At 43.6% G+C, this 11,035-nt stretch overlaps 1 protein-coding gene across 1 annotated transcript in view; it reads right to left on the minus strand.

The window, feature by feature from the left end:
- The window catches only part of NCEH1 (neutral cholesterol ester hydrolase 1), a 28,751-nt gene extending 19,622 nt beyond the window's left edge, over nucleotides 1–9,129 (minus strand). Inside the window, exon 1 of the mRNA XM_075004382.1 lies at nucleotides 8,846–9,129. Coding sequence (XP_074860483.1) covers nucleotides 8,846–8,983 — 138 coding nt within the window. The 5' untranslated portion in view covers nucleotides 8,984–9,129. The remainder of the gene's footprint in view (nucleotides 1–8,845) is intronic.
- Nucleotides 9,130–11,035: the final 1,906 nt, after the last annotated feature.

Consider the following 11,035-nt stretch of genomic DNA (forward strand, 5'->3'; position numbering starts at 1 on the left):
TGCAGATCTATCACATGCTGTTGGTGCTATCCTAACCCGCAAGCCCCACCCAGGACACGAGTGATGGAGCCAGCCCACTTCCACTTACTGAGTTGAATGGACTGTTGTCAAAAACTAATCAAAGAGGAAAAAACCTAATGAGCTCACGCATTCTTGTGCATCATGGTACGGAGAGAATGAGCAATTTCTGTTAGACCCAGGCATTCTTTTGCCCTAATTGTGCTTAGCTACCAAAGTGACAGGTGCCTTAGAAATATCTCCAAAATATTCAAGGATTGGTTATTTTATTATTTATTGGTTGTCATTTGCAGGAACCGAGAATGTGCTGGTTACTATAAGAGAAAGTCTTGTCCCAAGGAATTTACAATTAAAATCTATGTGGAATCATAGACTGGCTCAGACTGTGGGCTTTTCTGGCTTGTTGCAAAGACACTGGCAACTCAACAAATGTCACAGGCGAGCAGCGACTGACCTGACCTTTGCCTCAGTACATGATTTCACCATCCTTGCTGGATCAGATCACTGGATCAGGTAGGTCACTGTGCATGTATAATCTGTATCTTTGTCACAACTGACAACATATTCTTGGCATGCAGGGGAGACAAAGACCAATGAGGGTAGTGAGAAGAAATAGGCAGGTAGCAGAGAACAGTAAAGAAAAGGGGACAGATTGAGACTGAGGGAAATCAGAGGAGACAGTAAGAAAGAACACAAGAAGGAAGACAAAGTCAAAGTAAATCTGAGAACCAAAAGCCTGGGAGAAAGAAGAAAAAGTATAAAGACTAAAGCCTTGTTCACATCTACAGTAAAGATTCTGTCACCTGTTACTGGCATGGTTGGTATATAAGCAGTTACTGGAAATATGGGTCAGTTTATGTATAGGGGTGAGGGGTGGCCAACACATGGCCCATGGGCCAGAATCTGGCCTGCAGAGCCTCTTCTTCTGGCTCCTGAAGCCAGCAGCAGTGCCATTTTGAAAGCCGGTTGTGAGGCGAGTGGTCAGCAACCTGCATCTCCAGAGCCCCATGTGGCTCTTTAAGGAGCCATTTGCAGCTTGGGACCCTGCTGCCACCACTGACTCCTCCTCTCGTTCCCTGCACTGCTGCACTGAAATAATGGAACTCGATGTAATTGGTTTAACAGCTGGCAGGATGGATCCAGCCATTAGACCAATTAAAAAGAGTCCCATTATTTCATCATGGCAGGTAGGGAGCCACCTGTGCTGCACGTGGGGGAAGAGCGTAGGAGGGCTAGGGGGAGCTACGCAAATGTGCTGAGGAGGAGGCAGCGGCACAGCAAGGTGCAGCGGAAGGCAGCAGTGGCAGCATGCAGGGCTCCTGTGTGAGGTGGGGGGCGCAATTTGAGGCTGAGAGGGTTTAAGCTGGGCATGGGAGGTGGTGGTTTGGGGCTGAGAGGGGTTAAGCCTCAGGGTTGAGCTGGGGGTGGTGGTTTGGGGCTATTTTGTGTTCAGCCCCCAGAACGTGTAAAAAAACTTGCCACGTGGCCCCCCATGAAAAAACCTTGGCCACCCCTGGTTTATGTCCACACAGCAACTTTTCTGCCATTATAAATGCATCTACATCTCTCAGTCTGATTAACCATCAGGATTTTTCTAAGCAGTGCATTCTAGGAAAGTGCAGGCAACTATCCTGTTCTGCTTTACCAGGTGAGAGTCTCTGGAGGATAGCATCAGTTGCACATGTGGCAATCTGCTTTAGGGCGTTATCACACAGAGCTGTGAGAAAGGCGGACCAGTCAAACTGCTTACACAAAATGCACAAGGTCTTATGCTTGCACATCAAAGTAATTGGACTGAACCCATTACAGGAAGACAAACATGACAATAGGCTGGGAGCTTGATGCTGACGCCTGCTTCCTGGGTGTGTGTCTGATTCAGTCACTGGTGTAAAATCCATGGGTGTTCTAATTTATGACTGAGCTGCAGCACTCACCATATAACTCAGAATTGCTGAAGTATGATTGTTCTTGCCACAACCCCTTCCTCCCCCAGCTCATCCTAGCAAGAGCCTCATAGAGGGGTTTTGAAATGGGGGAGGGGCACGAGAACATATTTTGCTAGCATAGTGCAGCCCATCAGGGTAAGTTGCTTGCCAGCCATACCAGACAACATACTTTTCTTGGACTGATTTGTACTAATTTGTTGTTATATCCAGCCATCACTGAATAATATTTCAGAGGTCTTGTTGTATTCTTTATAGGTATTCATAGTTATCCACATTGTTAAGTTATAATGCAAGAAACTTAAAGGCCTGTATTCTAGATGAACAACTTAAGCAAATTATTAGAGTAAATTAGCATAAACACTTGCAACATTTACCCTAGATAAAATGCCTACTTGGCTGCTCCTCAGCTTTGGGGAACTGAAAAAGGGAACCAAACCTAGAGTTGAATTGGTTTGTCTGATGCAAAGAACCCGTTAGTAACCACAGGATGGAAAAATTGCAGGGCAGAGAAATTGCAAGAAAAGCAAAGGTAACTTTTTTAGGATTGAGATAATCTTTATTAATATGTAGGTATAAGCATCATAATCTACTAACCTAGAGAATAAGTGTACCCGAAGGTTTTTTTAGGATGAGGAAATAAAATGTGTGCATGGTAGGTTGGGCCAGACTCAAGCAGTTCCAAGGCCCTATAAAATATCCATGCTAAAATGTGAAAGGGTTGATGCAGCTTGTTGAGCTATGTGCTGTGTTCCAATGTTCTACAGTTTATCTGTTGTCTATGGGATATGACCTTAGCAGCACAGTAGAGTTTAGCCACTCAACATTCTACCTGCTTGAACCCTCAACTTCATCAGGCATGTGAGGGGCGAGGGTGGTCCATCTCTTAACATTGGATCTTCAGGAAGGGGTGTGAGTATGGCTAGGCTAAGTACAGGTTGAAGCTCTCTCATCTTACACCCTTGGGACCTGACTGGTGCCGGACAAGAGAAATTTGCTGGACTACCAGGAGGTTAATTTTGTCTAGCAGCATTAGCAAAATTTCCACTGCTTACTGGGCTCTTAGAAGACATTTAGGAGTAAATTACAGCTAAATAACAGCACAGAACACTGAGAACCAGGACTGGTGTCTGAAAACAGACTTTATGAGACTGTGGGAAACTTGGCCACACCCATGATAAGTGGTTGTCCAACTAACTAAAATCATGCCAGATTACGGATGTTGCCAGATGAGAGTTCCTGATTAGAGAGGTTCAACCTGTAATTCTTTATCTTAGAAATATTACCAGAGGGAGTTCAAGAATTATATTCTTCTAATCTTATGCTTCCTGATGGTGGCTAGCCTTTCATGTGTTTTAAAAAATTGGTCTTGCCTTCAGTTTGAGTGCCTTTGTCTGATGCCCTGAAATGCCCTTTCTGAGATAAACCTCTCTCTCTCTAACCTGAATTGGGATAAAAACCTAAATATCTTGTGTTCAGATGCCACCAGTGGTGAGCCGTAACTCATAGCTCAAAAATCCAGGTCTACAGTACTGCTCACTTCTGTACTGGCAAACTTTCTGGGGGGAAAATCCAGATACCAATGTGAGCACAACTCATGTTTCAAGCCAACCATGCCTGTAACTGGTTACAAACTCAGTAACACTGTAGCATGGGCAAGGCTAAGGATTAAGGTCAACAAACTTGACCTTGTTACAGGGAAGGCTAATAAAGAAGAAGGTATATAAATATGAGGCAGACATACCAGAAAGAGATTAGGCATGTGGCTTATAAAAAAGGCAAGAAAGGACAGGGTTGATGAATGAGGGGTCACATACACTCCTCAGTACCTCCCCACACTCAACATTAACACCACACTGTGCCAGGGAAGTGTGGGACCAGCTGTGCTCTCACTGGGAGTGGCATGTTGCTTCCAGAGGAAGAGATGGGTGGAACGCAGCAAGGGTGGGGAAGGGGTGGAGCACAAGCAAGGTGGGCCAGGCTTGGACAGAGCTGAAACAAAAAGGGAGGATAAGAAGTAACAGAGAGGAAGCCGTGCTAGTCTATACACTGTCAAAACAAAAAGCTGTCAAGAAGCACTTTAAAGACTAGAAAAATAGTTTATTAGGTGAGCTTTCGTGGGACAGACCCACTTCTGCAGACCATAGCCAGACCAGAACAGACTCAATATTTAAGGCACAGAGAACCAAAAACAGCAAGCAAGGAGGACAAATCAGAAAAAGATAATCAAGGTGAGCAAATCAGAGAGTGGAGGGGTGGGGGGGAAGGTCAAGAATCTAATCTAATAATTGTATTAATCTAATTATTAGATTAGATTCTTGACCTTCCCCCCCACCCCTCCACTCTCTGATTTGCTCACCTTGATTATCTTTTTCTGATTTGTCCTCCTTGCTTGCTGTTTTTGGTTCTCTGTGCCTTAAATATTGAGTCTGTTCTGGTCTGAAGAAGGGGGTCTGTCCCACGAAAGCTCACCTAATAAACTATTTTGCTAGTCTTTAAAGTGCTACTTGACTGCTTTTTGTTTTGACAGAGGATAAGAAAGTGCACATGGTACGCCCCTGTCCCCGGAATCTCCCCTCACCAGTTGCCACTGGGAAAGGAATAAAGTGAAATGCTTTGAAGAAGTGGCTGGCACATTTCTCCACAGTCAAAGATGCCTGTCCTCAGATTATTAAACTCAGACATAGCCCCAGAGCCTCGTGAACTCTCTGCAGTTGTTATATTCACAGAGACACAAATACTTACCACTCCTATTTCCACTGAGTGCTTGCCAAGAAGTTGTGCCCCAACCTGTTGAACATAAATCAAGTGTGGCTCTACTGGAAGTTTAAGGAAGTTTTCTAAAGGTACACCTACACTGTCAGCTGACCTGGGATTGCAGGGCACAGGCTAAGCAGCTATTTAATTGTGCTGTAGATGTTAGGGCTTAGGCAGCCTGCGCTCTGGGACCCTCTCAGGATCCTAGAACCTGGGCTCCAGCCCAAGTCTGAACATCCTTACTGCAATTAAGCAGCCCATTAGCTTGAGCTGTCTGGCATGGGCCAGTCACAGGTTTTTAATTGCAGTGTACACATACTGTAAGTACCCAGCCATTGCTCATATTAATTAAGCTCCTAAGGTGCTAACAACATTGGGAATTCTTCTTGTGCACAGACAGGGCTCCCATAGCTGCCACAGTTTTAAGCTCCCTGTTGACTGATACACGCATTCAGGCTCTCTGAGCACAGCAGTTTCGCAGCACACTATATCCTGAACATACCCACAGGCAGTAGATCTGCTGAGCAGTGCAGACCAGCTGAAGCATATCAACTCAGTTCTCTCTCCTTTTCCTGCTTACAGTCAAATTTGAGGTCCTTTAATAGTCAAAGTCCTATTGAGATGGGGCAGGATTGTCTCAGGGATCATACGTGCACCAGACTACACTGCTCACTTGAAATCATGGAGCTACCCACTATGGGCTGATTCAAAGCATGCTGAAGCCAGGCTTTGGATCAGGCTCCACATGAGTGAAACTTGGGAAAGTGAGGGAAGAAGAACTTCCTTGGCTGCACATCCCCAGGTATAGAACTTTTTCCCTTCAGAGATCAGGACAACCCCAAATCTTAGCATAGTCATTTGTGAGTATTCACTGGGGCATTCTGCACAAGGAAGAAAACAAAAATATAATGCTGCTAGTTCAGCCTTTAGCTCAGTAATAACACAGAGAAGTATTAATCCATGTTTTGGTTTGGCCACATTCCAGTTAGATAAAGACTTCAACCTACCTAAGCTTCATCTAAAATTAATTCATATTCTTTTTCATTTCCAGTCCTGCAATATTGTGGAGTGCTGCTGTGAGCTGTAAAGCAATTGCTATTTCTCAGGTGAGAGAGGGCTTCACTTGAGCAATGAGCAAAGCAATCAATATATATAGGCTTGGTCCTGTAAAGTACTAAGCACTCTGGCTCTAATTTGATTTCAGTAGGGTGGTGGTTTCTTCTCAGAGCCATTTGGCACAGTGAATGGGCCCTGGACTGCAACTCAGGAGACCTGGGTGCTAATCTCAGCCAATGTTCCCTCTAATTTTTTTCCTATCCATGTGCAGAATAAATGTTGATCTCCACTGAGGCATGTGCAGGTGTGCACCACCAGTAGAAACACATGCTGCCATTTGTGGGTTCTGTAGCCACTCTGCTAATCAACTGGACAGCATTTGAATCTCTCCTGGGAAGCCACCCAAGTTCACCACTTACAGAGAACACTGGTCTCAACTCTTCCACTGGCCTACTGGGCAACTATAAGAAAATCACTTCACTGCTCTTTGCTTCGGTATTCCCCTCTGTAAAATGGGTATAATGCTACTGGCCTCCTTTGGCTTTCTCAAGCATTTGGATATCCGCTGATAACAGATAGGTGTTATTATTATTACTGATGTGGTTACGTTGTGGGTTCAGGGACAGAGTGTTCAGTACCTTGCAGAATCAAGTCTTGGGCTTTTAAAAATACCTTGGGATCCACTGGGTTAAAAGGCTGTACAGAAATGCAGGACATTTGTGGTTATTACATTTTAAACCAACCACAAGGAGCTTGCATTTTGCATTGCTAGCATTTATTAATACAGTTAGAAAGCAAATGTATCATTCCCACCAAAAAATTGTAATGTTAAACTGTCACACTGTCTTTAGAAAGTTGATTCAGTAACATACCCTCAGAGAGGACAGTTAGTTATCATATATTTAGAAGCGAGTGAAGTTAAGTTTGTGCTCTTGGGAGAAAAGGTTACAAGGACTCCAGCGATTTTAAAATCAGAATATGTAGCTGGAAAAGTATTACTTCAGTTTGCAATCAAACCCCCATGAGATATTATCATGATAAACAGTAACAAGCTGAAGACATTCAGGAGTGGGTAAAAGTTCAATGGTCATATTTAAAGAATCTAAAACCAGTTGTACCAACCAGTGTGGGAGGCAGGGGAAAAATAGCCCCACTGAAAAGTATCCTTTTTGTAAATACATTTTACTGTCTATAAAAACAGATTTTGAAATAACTGCAAAGGCTTGACCTTTAAAGTTGCCACTTAACACTTACTGACACAGTGTCACTTTATAGCAATTTAAAACCATTTAAAGGGTGTATCTCAGCTTTTCTGTGGAGATCAACACAGCCATTTTCATAAGTCTGGGGGAGGGTGAAATAATAAATTCTGTTTTTTGCACACATTCCTGTAACAGATGATAAATTGTATTGGCCACATGGTGTGAACGTGTTCCAAAATATCTTCATTCTTCAATGTTCAATGAACGTGAAAATGGCAGTGAGATACACCCTTTAAATGGTTTGAAATTGCTATAAAGTGACATTTTAAAAAGTTTTCATGAACACAGTTTTAGAGAATGAAGCACTAGTGACAAAAACAGTTTTTAAAGAGTGGCTCAGCATATGCAGCAAAGTAAAACCGTGATTGTTGGTCAATCACTATAAAAAGACGAGACTGTACTAGTAAAAGTGGAATTAAGTTCATGTAAAACTCTTAAGTGAAATGTTTTGCAACCTCTGGTCTGCATGGTGTCACTCTGAAAACACCAGAACAAAATTTAAAGTGGGGAAAAGGTTACGGAGCCACTGCAATAAAAATGGAGTATAACAAATACTGTGTACAAAGGTAGACTCCTTCTGCTTATTATTAGTGCAAACCCAAAAACTAGTTTTACCAGACTTGAGTTTCCTTCTGCTTTCAAACTTTCCCACCTTACATTCTTCCTCCAACCTGATGAGTAAAGTGCTAGGATAAAAGTATTTAATTTGTTTCTAGTCTTAGAAAAGGCAGCATGTAATAAACAACATACAAAAAATCTCCATTACCAACCCAAGAAGCAAGAAAAGTGGAATGCCAACATTACTAAAAATGTATCTACTATGTTAGTGGATGGTTTACAGCAGCTCAAGAAGCAGCACCAACTAATCAATGGCTCTGTCTTGCTCTTGCATGGTGATGTCTAGAGTGTTCATTGAGAGAGAAGGAAATTCATTGCATCTGAAATACCCAAAGCCTTGTGTTTGTGGATCTGTGAGTGGGATTAAGTAAAGCAGAGATCAGCAACCCTTCTGGGCTATGGTATGCTGCAGTGAGGTTAGTGGTCCTCCTTACCTGCCGTGAGTAGGGACTGACTACAAAATGCTTTCAGTTTCTACAGTGGAGTCAGCCCATCAGTTCTCAGTCAAATGATTCAGGGGCTGGGGGTTCTACAAACTGAAAAAGGTCTGGGTTTCTGCTACGCCGTGGGAAGAAGAGCCTTCGCTCCGACCTGGTTCCCAATGTCACAGGGGCGGCTAGTAAAGAAGATAAAAGGGTTTGAAGTGGCTTGGCTCGTTGGGCATTTTCCTCCCGGCTGATGTAATGTGAAAGGTGTTAGTGGGAGGGAGAAGAGATCCGATTCTAGTTCTAGATTTCCTTCCGAGACACCCTTAGCCACCGCAACTGCATTTAGTATTGTAAAGAGGAGTAAAAGCTGGCCCGGGGGGAGGTGGGCGCTCTGGCTTTTTTTTTTTTTCCCATTCATTGAATGCAGAGGCAGCAAAGGAGGAATGAGACCGCTTGCTGCTGGAAATCAACCGAACAATTAATCCAAGAGCCGCAGAGCCACCGGACAGCCGAACCGGTACTGTATTAGCATTCGACTTCAAACAAGCCAAGCCCAGGTATGTTTGCAGAGCTCATTTCTGCCAGCACGCCCGGAGGCGCCGTGGCGGCAGTAGCTCAAGACCGAGGCGCCTCTCTAATAAAAATCACTCCTCGGCTACACATGACCTTGCCTCAGCTGACTGCACGGGAGATTAACGGCAGGGGTGTGCCGGGGCGGCGGGGGAAGGCTAAGGGGCGATAAAATCGCATGGATCGAGCTTACCATTTGCTGGGTTGCCCGGAAAGTGGCATCCAGCAGCATGAGTTTCCAGGGATCCGACACTGTGCTGGGTAAGGGCCGGTACACGTAATAGGCTGTCAAGGCTGCCAACGCAGTCAGCAAAACAAAGGCTGATTTCATGTTGCACCGCTGCAGTCTTGGCTGTGTACGCGCACAGGCACCAGAGCAAGTTTATTCTGCCTCCTGCAAGTTCGCGGCAAGGTTGTAGCTCCCATTCAAGGGTTTCATAACCTTCACAAGCCAATCGGAAAACGCGCTGGGAGGAAGTCTCGGCTTCTCCGTCACTACATCTGTGTCCTTGCGATTGTTTTCGTTTCATCGTGTGTCGGCCCTTCTCTGAGCACAGAGACATCTAGGGGACAGTGTGATGAAGTGCACAGCTCGCATCGCATCCTATAGCCTTGGCTTAGAGCACATGCTGCAGGCAGCCAGGGGTGCTCAGAGCTAGGGTCAGGCGGCCTCTATGTAGTCCAGCCCCAAAATCGTCAGGCTGCCCCATGGATCAAACACTGCAACGGATAATGTCCAAGTTCCCAGGGAATACCTAGGACATACCTCCACACCCAGCAACAGCAGTCCCACTGAAGTCAAAGCCAGACACCTTTATGTCTATGGACAGTCCCATTGGCTCCGATGGGAGTGCTGGGGGGGCAAAACACCCTGCAGACACCTTCAAACACCTTGCAGGATCGAAAAAAATCATGATCTTTACAAAACACACTGCAGTACCTGTGAAAGTATTATTGCAGCAAATGAAAATGAGACTACATTTGAGGAATGTGAGCTGTGTATGTATATCTTCTCACCCTTTTCAGCTCCCAGCCCCCGGTGGACAGTGACATACTGTCCATTACAATGTTAGGCAAGTGACTCCACATTGAATGACGGTAGGGCAGGGAAGGTATCTGTCACCACTACTTCCATGTAATTTTATAGAGCCTGTAAGACCAAAGCATCTATGCAATGGCAGAAATAAAGGTGAAAGGAATGGAGAAAATCCACTGAGAGAAGGTGACGGGTGTTAAATCTGTCTTTGTCAACTTAGTCCATGTCAATAAATAAGTAGAAAAGAGAGTAGCTTCAAGGGGAGATGACTTGTTGAAAAATGTGTGATAGGATTAAATTTGTATATATGCTTTTGAATGAGCATGTGGAAAGCCTAGAGAAGGAACAGTATATTTGGGATGAAAATTTGTCCCCTTTGAAGACAATGGCAAAACTTCCCTTGACTTCAGTGGGGCCAGGAGTTTACCAAATGGCTATAGCACAAATTTTGCTTTTTATTTCAGCAGAATTTATCCTGCTCACAATAAACAAACTTCCTAAATAAGTTTCTTTTTCCTCTTATCCCTTTCCTACCTCATAAATTCCAAGTGGAGGCCACCTCACAAAGTAACAGCCATGACAATATTCATCATGGATCTGACTAATATTCATATAATCAATGGTTTTGTATATTTGTTTATGGGACCATGTTAAACATCAAATATTTGTTAAATGGCTAGTTTCATATACACCATGAATCCAATACACATAAATGAATGGGCACACCCCTGATTTTAATACTTATTTTAAAACTTATTTATCAGATAAGAAAAGACAAAGGAAATTAATACCCTGAAAAAAGAAAAATTCTTAAAAATGAACATGCAAAATTAGAAGACTAGTTTTAAAAAGTGGACACCTGATCCTGTTGTCATTGGAGTGAATGATAAAAAAATTGCATTTATTCCAGTGGGAGCAGAAGAAAATCCTTGAACTTAGTGAGAAAGTGGGATTCTAAGGACCACAACAATATTTATAATTTTATATTACATCACAAAAACGCAATGTGATTTCTAGAGCTGCTTTCCACAAACAGTTTATTGAGCAAGCTACTAGGAAATGAATGAGGGATACAGCAGGACGTTAACACCACTTTATGCCTACATCTACATCAGAGGCTTTTCCCGGCAAAACTGGCCTTTTGGGAAAAAAACACGGTGCGTCTACATGCAAAATGCACTTTGTTGGCAGCTTTTCAACAAAAGCTGGCACATCCACTGGCAGCATTATACCTCTCCCTGTTTATGTATAACGCCTCTCTTGACAGTAACAGAGAGGTAGCGGTGTTAGTCTGTACTCCAACAAAACAAAGCTGCAGAAATGTAGCACTTTAAAAACTAACAAAAT

This window comes from Carettochelys insculpta, chromosome 10, assembly GCF_033958435.1.
Source record: "Carettochelys insculpta isolate YL-2023 chromosome 10, ASM3395843v1, whole genome shotgun sequence".
NCBI lineage: Eukaryota > Metazoa > Chordata > Testudines > Carettochelyidae > Carettochelys > Carettochelys insculpta.